This window comes from Argopecten irradians, chromosome 2 (assembly GCF_041381155.1).
Source record: "Argopecten irradians isolate NY chromosome 2, Ai_NY, whole genome shotgun sequence".
In the NCBI taxonomy this organism is placed as follows: Eukaryota; Metazoa; Mollusca; class Bivalvia; order Pectinida; family Pectinidae; genus Argopecten; species Argopecten irradians.
In genome coordinates this window covers 15,723,599-15,744,978 of record NC_091135.1, presented here as the reverse complement: position 1 = coordinate 15,744,978, position 21,380 = coordinate 15,723,599, and the positions used below count along the sequence as shown (strand labels likewise).

At 34.5% G+C, this 21,380-nt stretch overlaps 1 protein-coding gene across 1 annotated transcript in view; it reads left to right on the top strand.

Annotated features, from left to right (window-relative positions):
* Positions 1–3,026: 3,026 nt before the first annotated feature.
* The window catches only part of LOC138314587 (uncharacterized), a 34,348-nt gene continuing 15,994 nt past the window's right edge, over positions 3,027–21,380 (top strand). Inside the window, exons 1-7 of the mRNA XM_069254995.1 lie at positions 3,027–3,183; positions 14,458–14,526; positions 14,926–15,029; positions 17,402–17,497; positions 17,840–17,938; positions 18,672–18,971; positions 20,991–21,135. Coding sequence (XP_069111096.1) covers positions 3,095–3,183; positions 14,458–14,526; positions 14,926–15,029; positions 17,402–17,497; positions 17,840–17,938; positions 18,672–18,971; positions 20,991–21,135 — 902 coding nt within the window. The 5' untranslated portion in view covers positions 3,027–3,094. The remainder of the gene's footprint in view (positions 3,184–14,457; positions 14,527–14,925; positions 15,030–17,401; positions 17,498–17,839; positions 17,939–18,671; positions 18,972–20,990; positions 21,136–21,380) is intronic.

Here is a 21,380-nt window from a genome sequence, read left to right as displayed (position 1 = left end):
AAATCTGGATCACCTATTCAAAGAAAGGATCACCTTTTTCAAAAAGAGGATCACCTTTTAAAAAGTGGATTGCCTATTAAACAAAGAAGAATCATATATTCAAAGAAGGACACCTGTTAAAATGGATCACATATTCAAAATTCAATCACCGATTAGAAAGGAATACAAAGTGGATCACCTGTTACAAGTAGATTACCTTTTTAAAGAGAGGATCACGTGTATAAAATATGAATAATCTATGCAAATGACTATTCAAAGATAGATCACATTTTAAAATGTGGATCAGCCAAGACAGGAAAATCACAAACTGGTAATGCTTCTAACCACTGATAGAAAGGTAGATTTTGGCAAAATTAAATAATCAAGTGCATCATATAACATAGTTGTGATAAATATATAACCAAGACACAAAAAGAAAACTAATTTAAAATTCAAAACAAATGTACATGTTAACACAAAGACCTAAACCTTGAAATCACATTTTCAGTTTCATTTATGTACCATAAAGTTTGTTTACAAAATAACCAGAAAAACCGGAATGCCTTATTCTCAATCGTTTAGATCGGAACTTACACACTTAATGTCACATAAACACGGTTGTGGTTTATTGATGTGAAAACGTCCTTTATTGGGACTACACCGCACCAGTCTGACTGGTTTTATTGTGTTGTTGTAAACCTTTAATTGGACGCATACATATATGTTTTGTTATAAAGACTCTGTATAACATGATATAGACACGCGTTGATATTTGTATTGTGTGTGTTTTTCGTAAATGTGAATAAAATTATAATTAGATGATGAAGCATGCATATGAGTGTTCAACTATGAATGTATACAACTGTGAAGAAGAGGCTCGTCTTCTAACGATCTAAGCTTTTTTTTATATCAGCAACAGGGCATTGTGCTGAAAAGGTGCATTTATCAAGCAGCTTTGGTTTATATGGTTTAAAGACCGTTTTAAGTTTTACTATTGGTGTACTATTCCGAATGGTACCAGAACTGTTCATTTTGACAACATCATACGTTTGTCACATGCCGTATTATTATCAGATTTGACATGTTCAGGCAGTAAAACACGTTTATTGCGAACATTCTTAAAACGAATTCATCACGTGGTAATTTTCATTCCCTGTCAAGTTAACAAATTATGCATCATAACGAAGTCATTTTGTTGAACCCTAGATATTCGTTATAACCGTGTTGTACTGTATTTACTGCCTCATCAGATGTCGTCACGATTGATAAGGCTGCAGTACGTTCAATATTACTATAAAAGTGAGGTTAAGATGTAGCGACCAAACCAGAATTCGAAGCCGGGATCTCCGAGCATTAGCCGATTGAGCTACCTGGTCACAGATGATTGGCCTAGTCCAGCCACGCTACACTCCTGAAGCCCGTTCTAAAGTCTTCGCTCTTGGAGACATACGAGACACTAATATTACAACCATTGGTATTTAGTGTTTACAAAGGGGGAGAAAATTTAGCGGGCAGGCCGGGATTTAAATTCGGGACCTCGGGATAATAGGAGAATGTTCTACCTATTCGGTATATATGATCTTACATCTTACCTATTCATTGAGGGTCGACTCAGTTCATGGGTTTTGATGGATGCTGAATGCAATACTACGACTACTTGAGCGTTTTTTTGGTGGTGGGGGGGAGGTTGTTCTGTGATGGTCACTCATTACAACCAGAACTTGTTATTGTTGTATTGCTTCACCAATATAGATGCAAATACTTTTGCAGACCTAACTAACGAATTATCTGGAAACGTTATACAGGGAGATTGTTTTTATCGTTTTATACCTACATTTTGCCGCAGCGAATCCCATTACTCTAATGATAAACGTGATCTGCATTATGGGCCAATAAATGCAGTCTAGACTTGGGGTAGTAATATCTACATAAATGGATGCGAGTCTTATTAACTGATACCATGTTAGTTCGCGCGGGAAAATTGACATTGTAGTTGAATAAACCAGTTTGGTTATGAAACTTGTTAAAAAAATATTTAAAAGGATAATTGAAAGAAAATTGAATAGCTATCGAAAAACATTGAAATTTCGGTATCTTTTCAATTTTTAATAGGGACTATTTATTATCACATCGAACTTGGCTGTTAAGGTTAAATAGCTGAAGCGGGAAATTCAAATGTCCACCTACATTTAAATTATGTTTTACTTTGAGTTAGAAAGTAATATGTAAATATAACAACAAAAGAATAACATTTTTCAGCCAAGCCATCTTCAATGTAAAACAATCATTTTATAGAGGACACTGGTCTCCACCAATGGACTGGAACCCCGTAGATTTTCCCTCCTACCCTGTAATGCTACGGCTATACAAAAATGATACAATGCAGAGAAATGTGTCTTAAGATGGGGTTTACTATAGGCCGACAGTTTGCTAGGTACATTGTAGAGAAATGTCCTAGATGGGGTTTACTATGCGAATTTGTAGGTAATTGTAGAGAAATGTCCTAAGATGGGGTTTACTATAGGCCGACAATTTGCTAGGTACATTGTAGAGAAATGTCCTAAGATGGTGTTTAATATAGGCCGACAGTTTGCTAGGTACATTGTAGAGAAATGTCCTTAAGATGGTGTTTATATAGGCCTACAGTTTGCTAGGTACATTGTAGAGAAATGTACCCTGTAATGCCACCTCTATATAAAAAATGATACAATGCATAGAATTGTGTCTTAAGGTGGGGCTTACTATGGGCCATTTTGCTAGGAACATTGATTGTATCACTGAATTAAAACTCCTGCGACTGTACATACTGTATTTAGAGTCTGCATATGAAACCCTAATCTAGGACAGTAAAACTAAAACGTGACACTAAAAACACAAGCAACACAAGGATGCGTTACGGTGTGTGGCTTTTATTCCCTGTAGGATAGTGATGTTTCCATATTACACGATAGGAAGAATCGGTTCACGGGTACAACGTATTAAATAGAGATGCACATCTCACAAAAATAACGTGTAGGTACGGAGTCATTTGACAATGTCACGTGGTCTGGTACACTATTTAAGTTCCATTTTACTTCCTTGTTGTTATATTATGTCTGTTTAACTCCTGATTAGAATGTCGACTTCAGGCGCCCGCAGTTTTGCGCTCCTGTGGGTCCTCATCGTCCTGTCTGTCTATGTCGGGACAGTGGATGCATGGTCGGGGTGAGTTTTTAACATCCACTTCACTTTTCAGTATCATTAATTTGTAAATTTTCTCTCCCATTGACAAATCTTTAATTCAATTATAACCTGTTAGATATATTTATTAGCAGATTTTGGTCGTCTTAGTTTTATTAAAAATCTGAAAAGTTGTTTTTAATTAACAGCTAGGTTCTCACTTCTGTATATAGAATACACATGTGTACCACCGAAAAACACTAAGTGGTAGCGAAGCGTGACGGACTTATTGTGATTTCTGTGTGTGGCATATAATGTGTGTAGGAATGTGTGGTGACCAAAACCTATGTTGTGAATATGTTGGATGATCTCTATGGTAGTACTTCGTGCTGGAAATTCAAAACTAACAATATGTGTACAGTAAAAATTAAATTGTATGAAATAGGAAGTCGTTTTGGAAACGTTTATCTTTTAGTGCCAGCGAAATAAATGCATTGTTAATGTTTCTCTTTGGAATATCACCCAAAAAGTGTTAACACAACATAATAGTAATACAATAAATTTGTAAATTTGGTATCATTGTATCTTTTAATTGAATTTTCGTAAAAACGAAACGAAAAGAACTGCGAAATACCGTGATGCTTATGGGATGACATCGTGACCTCCGAACTACTTCCTTGTCGGTGAGGTTGCTTTCAGTGAAGTATTTTGGTAAACACTCCCCGTGTTGGACCCACGCTTCACTTGCTTTTCTATATAGGCCGTATATAGCAGTCTGTTATATGGTCTAATGCCAAAACAGTGAATACCACCATTGTGAGAAGCTAAACGTAATTAAGTTAATTGAAATCGTACATAGGCGTCCTGATCGGATGAAAGGCTTGAGCATTGAGATAATTAAATTCCCTAATCGAACGGTATATTTTTTAACTTTCTATCATGTGACCAAATTTTGCAATATCCGTTTTAGTACAAAATATCGGAGATAAACTAAACTATATTAAACATAACTATTCAAATACAATACTTTTTCATATTATTAAGATATGTTTATATTCGTAGAGATGTACTGTTGCGACATACTAGTTACATGTATTTGTTAGATTCACGAATGTAAATCATACGCGAAAGAAAAATGGTTTACAAGACTGATGCTTATCTCATTGTACCCAAATTTATACTATACATTGTTTAATTCTCACGATACCATATTTGTTGCTTAACGATTTTTCATTTTTACGAAAAAGTGCTTACAATTTATTTTCTGGCTTTGCTTTTGGTATAACAAAGGGTATGTTTACTAATTCGAGAGTTGGTTGATAGTAAACAATGTGTCGCAACACTTTTATCTCATATTGTACTTACCAGGTATGAGCAACCTAGTATTTATTATACTTGTCATGGGGATATTTGTTCCGTTATAGTGAATATGATAACAGTTTGCTGTAAAAAAAAAGCACACTGCAGTGTCTGACGCTATGTGGAATTTATATTACATGTACATGATTTTGCAATAATTTCAGTTTCCCATGAAATTTCTTAAAAATGGGTTCCCGCATACTGTGCACTTATTTTCTCTTCTTGGAAAAAGAATACGAAGAAAAATATTTTCGTGAATGCCTAAGTAATTAACCTCGTGTTTATAAAAAACATCACCAAGTAATTTTGTTGAAGCCCCCTATCTTTCCGAAGCGGGTTTTGATTTTTAAAATTGGAGTGTAAAACGAGATAGATCATTTTGTCGCAAACCATTATTACTACACTTATCATCGCCATTAGAACAATGTACATGTAATTAGAATAAATTAAATGATCATTTTCATAACGCGGGTCGTCTTATGTTTTCCACCGTCGTCCTAAATATCGTGCATTAGTTGACTATCACTGCGCCAGACGGCAAAACTGCGAAAAGGGATACCGATATTCACTGTTAGTTTAAATAAAGCCTTTGTATGGTGTTGTAACTTCATGTCAGTCCATCAATATATATGCTCGTATGCTATTATTGTTTTCAAGAAACTTTTAATTTTTGTTTCGGAAATGTAGTGTGTTTTTAAAGATTAAAGTTTTTAATTTGTTCCAACATTGTGCCAACATGTTAGATGCAATTTGCAGTCGGACACAATCGAATCTATTATACATGGTATTAATAAGTTCTTGGTAAGACTCAATATGACGAAGATAATGCTATCTAAAGTCGTTTTTCTACCTTGTTAGAGAAAAAAATTATAAGGCAACACTATTCTGTCTACTTCTGTTGAGTGTTTTATTTCTTTACGTTTCAATGTTTACCAAAATTGTCATTGATAAGGCCCATAACGATGATAAAGAAGTGAACACTAGTAGTTCTTGTGGCGTTGTCACAATTGCTTAAGATTCGCAGATATTGGAACAAGTTATCAATTTCAATGTTATGTGTGGGAGAAAATATCATAAATGTATGCATGGAAAATGAGTTTAAATTGAACCTCAAAAATTGTTTGCAATAAGGGTATCAATTTCGTTACGGTATCAGTTTGGGTATGGTATCAGTTTGGGTATGGTATCAATTTGGTTACGGTATCAGTTTGGGTACGGTATCAGTTTGGGTACGGTATCATTGGTATCAATTTGTGTACAGTATCAGTTTGGTGGGTACAGTATCAGTTTGGGTACGGTATTTAACTGGGTACACTAACGATAGGTTTGTCCATTACCGCCATTTGAAAGCAGGTCTCTGTATACGTAGGTCAGCGCTATATTGATTAAAACAATTTGTTGTGTGTAGTTTTTATTTAAATATAATAGTTAAAAATAAATACGTTGAAATACGTGTGTTTTTTATTAGAACGAATCTCGTTGGTTCGTTTTGTGTATTGGTGAAACTAAAGGCATTTGTGCAAAAAGGAAAAGATGGCTAGGACATTTAAATGACACATGTAGAACATTGGCGTATTAACATATTCGTATTATTATCGTCCGATTTAATGGCGGACAGCAGATATTGTAAAGATCTTTAGAAAACGTTCCATTGAGCCCAGATTTCAGTCGACCTAATAGATGTAACTTAAGTATTGACATTGTACAGGTTCGTATTGAACAATGTGTTTAGCTTTGGGTATTGTGTCTGATGGCCATTTCGACAGAATAGCAGTGTGTTACAAATGACCTTAACTGACTGGTACTATTTAAAGGGCAAATATCGGGTAAGAGATTCAGACCCACATAGAAAGGCTCTATGATTATCGTAGTCACTTCCTGGTTGGAGTCAGTGCGGTAGAGTTAGCAGCTGATTGGTCTAAAGTTTCTTGTTTATCCATGCTTCATTTCGTTTCTGTGTTGGACCCCGTGTAACTGTTTCTATAATACAGAGGATACAAACAGCATTGTCCTCATCCTTTTCCTGAATTTAATATTAACAGAAGAACAATATAGCTAAAACATTGACAGCATTACAAACCTTTTACTCTAAGGCTTACATTTACAACATAAAGTTATACGGTCTATAACTTTCGCACTTTTTGTCATAGTGAAAACTGTTTATAATAATAAATAATAAAATCTTTTATTTAACCAGGGTTACATATTTAGACAAGTCTAATTTACAATATGGCCCTGCATCAATATATACAGTTATCACAGACAACAGTTTAATACCGACAATACCTTAATTAAAAAGGCATATACATTCATATCAACATGTAAATATGGTTGCTTTCTAAAATATTGGTTTAAGTATTATGCATATTTTTCTCCGTCTGTCTGAGTTTTAAACTTTATAATTTTATCACTCTTTATAAAGTTGCAGTACTTTTATAATTTTCAATTATAAAAGTTTTAAAAAAAATCTTCTTTATGTGAATACGTGAAAAATAGGCTCAGAAGATGCCGAATCGTTCCGAACTCGTCCGAACATCGTCTCGACAATCTCGAAGTAACACGAGAGTTGTGAAACCGAGAGAAAATGTCAACAATTTTTTCATAAACAAAATATGTGGTCGCCCTCAGCAGACTGGATCTACGAAGAAAATAATGCTCGCACATTCAATATTTGATACACGATATTTTATGGTAATGTGTGAATGGATGTTTCAAATACTTACTCTGTGGACATATACCAGCATGATTTGCTCATATTAGCCAGAAGGAAAACGTAAACAAACATATGTGCGCTTACGCTTGTAACTTGGCTCACCAAGTGCAGGTCGTGTCGAACTTCGGTCACGTGATGCGAATCGGAATCCGAGAAAACCTGAAGTCACTGAACATGACGGTGATTGGAGGCGGTTTATTCAAACCAGGAATATATTATCCCTGTATATCGGCTCTCTTATAGGCTGACATATGCTTTTGGGGAGCTTAATCATTAAGTTACTTGTCAATGTTCAAATGTCAAATGTTTAAGTGACATATCGTGACAGTGAAATTAGATTGCAATATTACTTTTATAGTCAAGTTTAAAGGAGTAAATAACTTTGAATTTGAACGTAGTAGAGATGTTGACAATGAAACAATCAACGACCGTTGTCAGTAGCACGTGCTTTTGTCGTTGTTTCTCTTATTTTTCCTTTTTCTAAACATATTTTTTTAAGTATTTGTATATGTGTAAGTGCGAGTCGAGATGAAACAGCTGGTATGAATGTATGTATATTGGTATTTGGTTGATACCAATAAGGTTGGATCGTGAGTTTATGGTTGAACCGAAAATCAATGTGCGAGCATTGTAAACACATTATTTCAGATACACTTGGGTGTGACTGGGGTATAGATCACAGTATAAGATATTCCTTCCTTTAGTTACCCCCGAACACAGCTTCATCTCTTTTTCGATTTTGTTCATGAACGTTTAAAGAATCATTGTATGGCTATAGCTAGAGTAAATATAGATTAATAAAATGTAACATCACAATAATTGAAAAATCAGTTATCTTGATTATTGTGTAAAGAATATAGACGAATGCCAAATACGTGTTCAACGCTTTAACACTATCTTATACACTTCTGTAGTTTCAATATGTAAAGCTTTTTGAAACAAAGAAGCCTTGTTAATGTATAAAGCTGTTGATTAACAGATAAACACATGGATCATTGGTAAATCCACAATTAACAGTAAGCTATAATTCAATGAGACTCTCAAAGCACTGTGGACAAAGAATGGTGTCTTATACAACTGAACAATAAAGGACGATGAAATACGAAAGGTTGATATATCTTAAACCGTATAATGTATAGGGGAATTTTTTGTGTTCGAAGGTCATGATATATTCCAAATGAAGAAATAAAATACTTACATAAACACTTTGATCCGTGTAAATACTCTTGTCGGTGTATTAGATTTATTGATACCAACACAATCAGTGGGAAGTTTTGATTTTAAGTACTCTAGTTGGTGATGATCCAAACAAACATTTCGGGAACTTCATAGATATTTCCTTATCGTACTTGGACAACAAAAAAGTAAAATGTTTTAAATTGCTTTTTACGCTTCCTTCATGCCATCATACACTGGCAGCTTAATGTCTATAGATGATATTGCTTTAAGTTCATATGTGGTTCAAAATTGCACTTCATTATTCATGAGGTCAACAACAAAAAGTAGCTAGTTAGTATATGGTGGACTTTTAACGAATTGCGTAATGTTTCGCGTTGTTTGAATCAAACGAGAAATCATTAAGGATTAACTGGAATAGATTTTTACGTTATGGGGGTATTAGACCAACATCCGAATGCACTCTAAATAAACCTCTAAACAAACCTCTAAATAAACCTCTAAACAAACCACTTAGCAGTTTATGATAGGAGTGCACTCATATTTTTTTGTTATAGCTACATAACATAGAAAATATATTCAAATAAATCCTTGAAATTCAATTTACAAACGATAATTTATTCAAAAGTCCGTATTCATTTCGGGACCTTTTTTCTATGAAATGATTACAGCGACGCCATTTGGTCCTTTATTTGTCAATAAATTTTTAAGCCAATGAAAATGCTTGTTACAAGCAAACTTGAATTATTCTATCAGAACTAAGATATAACAAAACTTTTACATTACATCCTATGTATTCTCGAGCGTATAACAGGATTAGAAAATGTTATCTTTTTAGACTTTGGCCTGTCTCAATTATCCCGACATTAAGAAGCTAGAAAACAATTGTTAGGTGAAAAAAGGTCGATAGGCTTTAGCACTCGGTAGTATTCCAGGTACATGTCCAGGTACTGTTTACTGCTGTTACGTATGTGATCATCACAGTTTTATAATCTTTTTTGACCCTATATATGGTACGGTATTTGATGTACTTTCAAACAGTAATGAAACACGTGGGCTGAAACTGTAAATTTGGTTTAATAATGGTAAATTAAAATTTCAATTTTAATGTATTTTATACAGGCAAGTAGTTTTTTTTTTAAATATTAATGTTTCATATTGATATTTTGTATATTCCGTGCTATTTTTCTGAGAGGAGGGTCAAGGGGCAAGTAAGAGGTAATTGGGTCAAGGTCTTATCACGCGTAGTATTATCTACTGACCAGTGCGCGTGTGTCAGCTTCATTAGCCACTTTATCACAAGATGGACACAGATCAAGGTCAGTTTTTCTAATATTTTTCAATATTTTATCAGCACCCACCTCATCCCCATGACCTTCCTCAATTCTGTGGCTAAAAGGTTTCGTTACGGAATAGCTTTAATATAATATTATAGTTTGACCACATGTTGTTTTTGTATCGAGTTGCATCCTTGCAAATTGTATCTTGCTTTTGACCATGACACATGTCAAGATTCTTTTTCATATTTTAATTAATAGGTATAATATGTACTTTATGTAAGAATTTTCGTTAACTATGGATGGGACCCTTTTATCCCCACCTTGGACCATATCTTAATTTGCTTATTTGGTTTATAAAAATGATTGAAAGAATCATTTTATGTTTATGTGTTATCTCGTCGTTTATCATAATAAACGGCCATTTTCAATTCCTATCATGTTGTTGATTTTCATTCACTTGCTTGATCCAACAAGCTAGCCCTTGTCGACATTACGCGCCGATATAAACATATTTATGTACTTGCTGTAACATGTCATAATTTCACTTACGTTTATGTTTTATTTAATTTTGTAAAATTCACTAGATCCATTTGCATATAAGAAAGAGACTTAAAAATGTATATTGCGAAATGCAGCAACTCGATTTACAGACAACTATATATAGCTACGTGACAATGCATAGAGTGACATCTAAATGAGAGTAGAAATCTTGTGTATTATAAAATCGATTAAGATTAATTAAGGTATTGATATGCTTACTTTATTCCTGGTCGGAGTGGAAAATTATAACTGTAACATGCTAGGATTAATATTAAGTGGGATAGGTGTTCAACTATCTAGATGGAAGCGTGGCAGCGCTCCACTGGCGCCAGTCCAATATACAGGTCATGGAGGGGGTGCGTTCGTTATTCATAGCTAATGTAGTATTAGACTTCAAAAGTTTAAATAGGGGTAAGGGCGGAATATATTTTATTATGGAAACTAACAACTATTGTTAGTCACTAATGGGTATAACTTAAACATTTGAAGAATTATTACGATCTTTTCGATGATATTCTACACGAGTTTGTGGTACTTCAGAAGTGTTCATTAATATAACCAATTTAAGCACAATTATCCATGAAATAATTCATTGGATAATCAATTAAAGACGATAGTTATACTTAGTTTTATTTATTTGACACGGAAACTACAGCAATCTTAACTCGAATGAATGGAAAATGGTTTTAAGATCGAGTTTGCTATTATTTGCTATAACCTGTAATTTTAATCTATCATTTAATATTAATTACGATATTTCTCTGCAACTATAAAAAGTCACGTTCAGAAACCCGGAAGTTAGTGATATCTGTTAGAGCGAAACGAAACCAGAGTACATGGATAAACCCCATGTATCATAAAATATCTTTGAAATACACATCTACGTGATATTTTTTTATATGTTTTTGCAAGTTCTTTATGATTCTTTTGTCTAGTAGGTGAAATAAATTATCCGCGTGTCTTTCTGTACCTGTAGGTAAATGTGGTTTTTCATATAAAACATTCTACATGTTTCCATAAAGCCAACAGCTCATATTTTGTTTTATACATGACCCTGGAGAGTGGCCGTTTTACTGTTACCATATGTGCACAACTTAAAACAAATAATCCTCACTTCTATCTTACTATGATAAGTTATATATAGAATTGCACCTGTCATGTCGTGTATGGCAAGCTGACAATTATCTAACACCAATAAGCAGCTGAAATGAAAACAGCGAACAGGAAGTCAACAATAACGTTCCTGTTCAGACTGCGGGAGAGGTATGATAGGCGACAAAATGTTCCATATGGGGATTACCCAGTTTCCCTGGCGACTTTGAGTATAGGAATCGCTCGGGACTTCCCAAATCATCAAATAAGGATGTAAAATAGTTTTGCTTAGACTTACGTGGTTTATAACCTTTGTGCAATGTAGCTGTTTGAGGGGTCTTGTTACAATGCTGCATTTAGCCGCTCTATAGACATTGAGATAAAAATATCATGCTTTGTTAAGCTAGTAGCGTCATTTCTGCATTTAATTATTTTCCTCTTTTTCAAATTGTTGCCTTAAGAATTAAGCGTTGTAAAACTGAAACACTTTTTATGGTAATTGTCCTGCAGGTGGGGCGTTAAAATTATACCGACTGTCTCTATTGCAGACAAAGGGTTGTTATTGTTCCTAACGTCTCTATATTGAAATAGCTTCACTTTTGGCCATGAGTTGAGCCTTCACTCCTATTAGGCAGAATCAGGGTTTTGTTCCCATGCTGAGACATACCATATTGTATAAAAGTGATAGTTTCTGCTCCTGTTTAGTTCTCAGCATAAAGGGAGTGGAACGACTGGTTTTCCCTTGGTAAAATGTGATCCATTTGGATCGGGGTGCGCTTGTCTCTAGAGGCATGCTTCATCAGTAAGATAGCACTAATAGGACTAACTAACGTTATCATCATGTATCTGTCCTCTCCTATTTATCACGTGGATGTTAGTGTACTTTCTTCTTTTTCAATTAAATCAAATTTAAATAATAATCAGCACCTTTCATTTTGTGATAACAAACATGAACCTAATTCAGTTTCATTTATTTTGCATCAATAATATATAAAGAGATCACAAACATGAATTATATAGCATGCAAATCTTCTTTTTCAAAATGTATTAATTTTTGTTTAAATATTTGCACAGAAAGTATGGTTGATCTATACATGGAATGTAAAATAAAACTCTTAAAATTATTTAAATACTTCTTTATATTGTTTTGTTTTCTACCTAAGGGAAATAACGGTGATCTTAAAATGATAAAATAAGGAAACTGTTATATTATCTCTGGTGTAAGCGTGCGTTACTTTGTATTTCGAAAGAACCAACCGGTTTTGATTTAATGACGCTATCAGAAAACTTGTTTCATTATAACTACGGTGGTAGTTTTAATTCGTTATGATTACCCAAGCTAGCCACATGGTCAAATCCATAGAAATGATTTTTGATTTTATTTTGAATTTATTTAAGCCTTTTATAATGGATTATATATACACTAGCTTTATACCGCTTTTATCTCATTACTATTAATTCATTACGGTACTGATATATCAAGCATGCCATTACCTGGTGAATGATAAGCCACAATGTGATATTACATTGTGTTCTATACAGTTCACATGTATAACTTCGTTCTTCCAATGCAAATTTACATGATGTTAACAGCATAAATATAACCAATATTATCAAAGTCATCATTGTTTGCACTTGTAACTTTGAATATCACTTTGTTTAACTACAATTTTAGTAGGTGAATACAAATGTACGTCCAGAACCTAAATGAGTTCTTATAATAATTCTTAGATTTGCTTCCAAATCCAATTTTAATGTGTACATGCTATTTCCACGTTAGAGCTAAGAAATTAAATATAGTGTGAAGTTGATAGACATCAATGTAATGTTGGTGAACCAAATCCAGACCATCTTCTATTTCAGTATACCGCAGACCCAAATTATTTCCAATAGAAGACAATGTTAACGTTTGCCACTGTCCCGGTTAAATGAAGTTTTCAAGTCTGAACACCCGTCACTAATTTTGAAGGTCATCTCACATATCTGTGAATAAAACAAAATTAAGAGCTACCATCTTGCTAAACTTTTATGTGGGGGTGCCATCTTATGTTGAATTCCGCACCAAAAATTGACCAAAATTTTCATAAATTTCCAATATTGATTACCTCCCCTGTCCGAAACGGACTTGACAGAATTTTAAAATTTCTTTACATATATTACATCTACATATATTGCCCAACCCACACATCAAACATTTGAAAAAGATGCACCCTGAATATCCCATCAGCAGGCTTCGAAACATTCACCTCTCTATGAAATCTGTGCCCAAAAGGGGATTTCCAGAAATCTGTTTTTGGTTTGATTCTACGGTCCCTTCAATGACTCTGCCAGTTGTCACACCGCATTATACTCTATTTTACTTCTCAATGGATCTAACCCATTTGTGTATTATTTATTTTACAATAAAATATTCCAAGAACTGTATACTGTCTGTTTTTGGCTACTAAATTTCGTGCCTACTAGATTCCGCGATTTCTTTATCAAAATAAACAATGTTAAACGTTCGCGGAATGATAATTATATATATTTACCTTTCAATGGCAGTTATGAATTACTTGTTCGCGGAGTTATACGTTCGAGAATTTACTTTTATAGCGAAATTCACAAGAATTAAATCGTGCGCGAAAGAAAGCTGTATTGGATAGTTGATTTAAATAATTGCTACTGATAAAACAAAACAAAAACGGAATATCAAATTACTTTGTACAATATGTTCATATAAGGTACATAAATCCCCACTTTTTCTTGCTAAACACATTTGATATAATAGATTTTAAATAGATAAAAAATATGTAAGTGTTTAGACGCCCTCACCTCGTTCTAAAGTATGTGACTGGCAATGAGTGAATTTACCGTAATTTGTATTACTGACCAATTTTTGCGTAACATCATTAGTCTATCTATTCAATGAATTATATACTTATCATTCTTACCTCGGCTTCAGCATGGTTGGATTAGATAAAGTCCCTATCTACTATAAGAGTGTATGCCGCTAAAACGATTCATCGATAAACGAAAAGTTTGAGGTCATTTTAGATTTCCAAAAGATTTGGCTATCGCTCCCATATTATTTATTTATTTACTTATTTATTTATCTATTTGATAAAACATGTATGTAAACTGCTGTGTGTATTTCTGTACTTCCGTTTTTCGTTACAGACGTGTTTGCAGCAGAGCTGATAAGCGGTACCGCTATGAGAGGTACTGCAGGTATCGGACATGGTTTGGGTAAGTGATTTTACCTTAATCCGCTGTAGATTCTATACCAGTGCTGTGATCAGAAATCCTCAAATTTATTCCCTAATGATATGACACGATTTTTTTGTTTCCATCGAAATTGCCAAATGAAATACATTAATCTTAAATTGATTTTTCAACTCTTTTAATCGTTCTATTAAATCTTGCGGCTTATGTTGTCGCTGTTGAGTAAATCAGTACAATCTTGAAAGATGAACCTATACTATTTACACTTTCTTCAGAAGCGATATAATCTTCAAATATGATTATTTACTATTTATTATCTTTCGAAGTGTACATAGTGAATATTATATTGGGCATACAATGTACATTTTGTCAAAAAAAATCGATGCAATATGATCACTAGGAGAAATATTCCATACATTACAGGTGCTGTGCCTGGGGAACTCGGAGAGTCTCGTACTATGTCACAGTGAAATTCTGCTGCAACGGATGGCAGGAAACTAGTCCCGGCTCGCGAAGTTGCAACAGGCGTAAGTTTTCATGAATAAGAATTTAGCTTTTTAAAGTCTGAATGACATAGAAACAATAGTATGGTAAGTTAGTAATCTTATAATTTTTCCTGAGCTGATAAATGTGTAACCTATCCTAACTGTTCAATAAAATGTTTATTTAAATGATGTTGATCAAAAACATTGGAATCATACACTGACAATGATATGTTCTTAGACCCCAGGTCATTCATACACCAATAAGAACACATTATTATACCTTATTTTTATAACAGTGTCTGTGATTAGTTGAAACGCATCACATGACAGAGAAATAATATAAGACTCTTTCATATGTGGATAAGAAGGATAGGGATATGCTATAGTCACAAAATGTAGTAAAACCCGAGGCTTGCCGAGGGTCACAAAATGTAGTAAAACCCGAGGCTTGCCAAGGGTTTTGCAATATTTTGTGATCCCGAGGATAGAATATCCCTATCCTTCATATCCACTTATGAAAGAGTATTTTTCTTTCATACCTCGACGTTCTATTGCAATTTTACGACTATAATATCCCGCCATTTTGAAACAAATTCGAAGAAATCCACGGCTAGAGATCAATTTTTCAAACATGAAAAATAACGTGATATTTTCGGAGGGCTGAAGTTGGTTGCGAGTTCCTAGTTCCTAGTTCCGTTTAATAAACGGAAAGTTCCTAGTTCCGTTTAATAAACGGAACTAGGAACCAGACCCGAGTTCCGTTTAACTTAAACGGAACTAGGAACCAGACCCGAGTTCCGTATAAGCTTAAACGTTCCTAGTTCCGTTTAAGTTAAACGGAACTGGAGTCTAGGTGTCAGATCCGTTTAAGGAAATTTGTGTTAAGGAGATTAATTCTGTGCTGTTTATTCATGGAAGCTTTAAGTTCGATTCCTGTATATAATATGTAATTGAACTTAAATAAATCCTAATAAACGGAACTCCGCTCGTTGGCCAGTATGTTTGTTAAACGGAACTCGGGTCTGGTTCCTAGTTCCGTATAAGCTTAAACGGAACTCGGGTCTGGTTCCTAGTTCCGTTTAAGTTAAACGGAACTCGGGTCTGGTTCCTAGTTCCGTTTATTAAACGGAACTAGGAACTAGAAACTCGCAACCGACTTCAGCCATATTTTCGACAAAAATTCCGTTGTTTGAGTAAAACTAGTCAATTTTGTGAAAAAAAAAGTTAAAGATGCTCCACCGCCGATAGAGCATAAATGATACTCCTCATTTGAACAATAATTGGTGTTTAATCGTGTATATGTATGTCTAATTAACACAAAAAATAATATAAAATATTTGTTTCGATTTTGGTGCATGCGCAATCAGTACTTCATTCTATATAGGATATAGTGTCAGGGAATTTATTCGGGATGCAATTAATTATCATTTGTATTTTAAACTTTAAGTAAAATTAGAAGCTCAAACTTTTCCATGGTGGAAATGGTGTAAAGTAAGTAACTTTTGTAACTGAAGAAAAATACCAAATCGTCTGCTCCTCTTTTTGATAGTGAAAAAATACCATTTGTCAGCGGTGGAGCATCTTTAAAATTTTACCGAGGAAATAGAATTTGTGTTGACGCTGTGACGTCACGAGGCTTTATTACATGGGTAGCCATGCAATTAACTAGACCAGCAAGTATTACACCCGTAGGTATGAACGAAAACGTCGTATTTCCCTCAGGGGAAATAAAATATCGTATGTTCACGGGGCGCGTGACTGCACGTCTTTAACACGCATTTATCATCCCTTCTGATTTACAACAACAACGACGGACGAAGCGGCAAACGTCTTTTTTTCACTTATCGCAAATTGAAGTAATATTTCACCCAGAGTAGCGAATCGTGAATTTTCGGTATAATAAACAATATATGTCTCCGACAGCATTGTGATTTGTAGGTTTATTTATCCGAAGGTGTGATATATCCCTCGGGAAATATCACACCTTCGGGTAAATAAACCTTCATATCACACTACCACCGGGGCCATAAATGCATATAAAAGATTAATAATATTATAAAACGGCTTAATGCGAATCGAATTCATAGTCTTATCGCATATTGTTTTTATTGCCCATCAGTACTGATAGTTGAATTTTGTTTAGTGTAGTCTGAACACGACTCTACTGAAGGTACCTTCATGGGGTCAAGCAATACACAAATAATAATTAGATCTATAAAGGATTTTTTTAATATGAGTTATAAAAAGGTAAAAATTAGTAACTCTTCTTTCATTTTAAGAAACAGATCATATGAATTTAACTTTATTTTCTCCTTATTCATGTATTATGAGTTGTTAGTATTTACAGGAGTCATGTATTTGAGTAAGAACAACTTATATGCCTGATAATGATGAATTATTTCAATGCATTGCAGCTGTGTGTCGGCCGTACTGTTTTAATGGTGGAACATGTAGCAGCCCTAACCGTTGTGATTGCCGCGATGGATATACAGGAGCTCTTTGTCAAGAAAGTAAGACAACGAAAAACATCTTCATATTGTTAAATTAAATATGTTGATAAGGTCGCAATAATGTGATATCACAAATAACAGAAAACCAAATGATTCACTATTCACAAAAGCCAAAAAAATTCTTTTAAGATGGCGTTGTTTTTGTATTTGCATAATTACATATCTATCTGTCCTCGAGGTTACACTTTTAAGAGAAAACGACACGAGTTTCGCTCACAATTGATGCCATCACAACGACCCCATACCTACCCGCAAGTGAGGTAACTCTGTGAACATGCACTGGATATATACTAATGTTGATACAGACAAACTGACAGAAAACTGTTCCTCTTACGATTTCAGCGGCATGTGCATCCTACCTGGAGCCTTGCTACCCAGGATGGTGTGACGCTAATAACTGTAAATGCTTCAGTGATTTTGGAGGTTCCAGTTGTTCCGAAGGTAATCAACAGATATACCTATATTTGTGCTTCACGCATCAGTGTCCTATGGTAACTATGTTTAGGGGATCACAGACTTATTAAGTATCAAGTACTGCATAAGTTGTTATTTGTAATATATTTATAGCAAATTAATTGAAGAAAAATACATTTTAGAACCTCTTTTTTGTTTGCAATCTCACATACAATACATCTGAAAAAATAAATAGCAATAATGCATCGAGGACTGTATATCTATATTTATATATCTACATAGGATATTAACTGAGTGCTGACTTCCTGTGTGATTTTATGAAAAAAGTTTTAGAAATTTCATAAAATCTCAAATAAAATAAACAAAACCTTAAGATATTTTTTATCACATAACTATATAAGCTACATTTCGAAGAATCTCAACGTCAAAATATGTTACAAAAATCCAGCTGTGGCTGCAATTTTGTTACGAAGTCTTCGAATCCGGAAGTCACATCATTGATTACTTACGCGAAGTCATGACGTCAAGGATTTCCAGCCAATGAAAGCACTACAAGTGATATATCACTATTGACATATGCAAACATATTACATGGCGAAATCACTGGCTATCAGATGGATTATGTGATAAACATTGTTTTTTAACACGATAAATAAATTTGTTTCGCTACATTTAATATAAGATATCCAAATTATGCATTATTGAGGCAAAATATACTTAAGATATCTTTATTGCATTTCAAATTTCCTTCTTTTTCCAGTTTTGTCTGATAGATATAGACCCATTATCGATACTTGCCAGACCAATTTTTCCTTGTACGACCGCGCGAAGAGTATGTACATGTACGAGTATTCGGCGGATGCCACAGGAAAGGATGACATAGAAATCATTTGGAGCAATCAGAATGACTACAACATTATCAACATGACCTTTGACGTCTCCCTGGATTGGCAGACGCTCGAACAAACTTTTCCAATGCAGCCAGATTATATCAGCGAGTATAAGATCGGAGTCGTTAGTGCAATGGTTGATACCACCTATTCACGATTACCCCTACCAGGTAGGTGATAAGGTACTTAGACCTTTTAAGGGCCGCGGTGGTCGAGTGGTTAAGATGTCTCGGCATATCATCACAAGCCCTCCACATCAAAGTCGCGAGTTCGAATCCCATATGGGGCAGTTGCTAGGTACTGACCGCTGGTCGGTTGTTTTTCTCCGAGTACTCCGGCTTTACTCCACCAACAAACCTTGAACGTCCTAACATGACCCACATGAACCTGGCTGTTGATAGGACATTAAACCAATAAAGCCCCAGTAAACCCCTGATATAACCGCAAAAATTATCTTCTTCATGATAAAGTCATTCTGCTAGATAGACACTTGTTTTATCCAATATTGCTCTGTATTTTATAAGAGCATGTTGGTGTAGTGCTATATAAATACAGTGACTAAGCTGATGGAGCATACGTCTCAGTTGGCAGAGGTGTAGATTTTCACTCGGATTCGATTCCAGCTTGGGGCACCCGCATCCTCGATACTGCAGGGGTTACTATAACTGTCGTTATAGCCATAATATTTTACCTGTCTTTTCTGCCGCCTTCAGTTTCACTATTAAATAGTCCAGAGGTGGATATAACGTCAGCGATAATAACCTCTTGAGTATCGAGGATGTGGCAATCGACAATATGTATTTTCCCCTGTACATATATAACGTCTTTTTTCATAATGTGTCAAGAAATACCTTTTGTTGGAATCTTTAGTATGATATTTATCAACAAATATACTTATCAAAATTATTTTAATATCATTAAAATCGTATTCACATGCAAGTACAATTCAATGAGCAATTTTTCACACACATAACCACGAACCAAATTAATAATAAAGCTTTTGTTCTAAATTCCTTAAATAAGTTTAAACAAAACAAAACTAGATTCGGGATCTTAATTGATACCATTGAAATTCCTGATATTATGTGTAAGCTATACCTATAACCAAGCTAGATTCCAGCAAGGTTCGCAAATGAATACCATAGGTACTTGTGTTCTGTAAAAGGAAACGAATTTGCATGTATTATCATATATCTGAAAATGTAAAAATACCCTTCCTCGATGATACTCCATAGGTCCTTATCACATACGATCTTTACAGCCCTGGACTATCTCATAGTAAAATTGAAGGCAGCTCAAGGGAACAAATTTGTACCAATCACAAGCCTGCAGAGAGAGCGACGTCCTACTTCAAAGCCGCACAGTCAATCACAATGTACCGTTATACGGCTCTTTTGATATACATCAAACGACTGAATTATCTGTTTTGTTGTCTCCAGTTGTACTATGAGATGGTCCAGGGGTGTAGAGATCGTGTGTGTTATACGAACCCTTTGAGCATCTAGAATGGGGTAGTTGTAGACAAAGGTTAATTTACTTCAGCGGTGCAGATTCGAGTTCGGCCTTTAACACATTCCCAGCAATGTGTAGTGACGGAGTGTTAGTTAGTTTGGCATCGTATACACTGACCACGGTAGTGGACACTACGCGATGATAAAAAACTTTCATTAGAACATGTTTGTTGTCAAGGTAAATAAAATTACAATGCACATCCGCCTAAATTGTCCCTTTTATGTGCTAGTATATAAAGTACTAGGCGTATGGACTAGTTCTGCCTATAATTATTGGAACCAGATGTTTTTTTTATGAAATATTTAAAGCAATGGTTAACCACTTAATACGTTCTACGATAAAAAAATCAGTATGATGTATTTTTTGCTCAAATTAATATTTCTATGTTCGCAAACTACGGTTTTATTCACTCCATTAATAAGGTTACTGTTAAACGGACGTACATAGCGATAATGATTTGTTACCACTTTTTCCGCAAGAATTTTTTCACTGAAGTGTAAATGCCCTAACAGTATTTCCTGTATGTGGTTAGCAGAGCAATTACTACGAATGTGAGAATTTATCATTGCGATGTACTGTATAACAACAATTTTGAGATAAACTTGTAATGTCCCAAAATAAGAATGTTTAACGTATTACTTTTTAAAACTATCATTGAAAGGAATATTCTATTTAAGGTGAAACTGCTAGGGAAGTTGTAGCAGAGGGAGCAAAAACCTACAGCTGCCCTGGACTCTCCCAGTCCAATCCGGTCACTAACGAGGAACTGAAATGTCGTCTGCGTGAAGAGAGCTTTCAATTAGCAATACGTTCTGGGGACTGGTAAGTTATCCATGAAGCTATCTCGAGAGGAAACACTATCCAATATACAAAGTAATATATTTCAATATCACAAATCGTTATTCCTGATAACAGAATCACGGATTTCTCCAACTAGGTCAACATTCAAACTTGATGCGGTTTTAAGTAATTGTTAGTTTTAGCTTCATTCGTGTCATTTGCTTTTAATCTGTATTGAGCATTACCCCAATGTTACAAGTTTTATGTCTCCTCTTAAATTTATTATA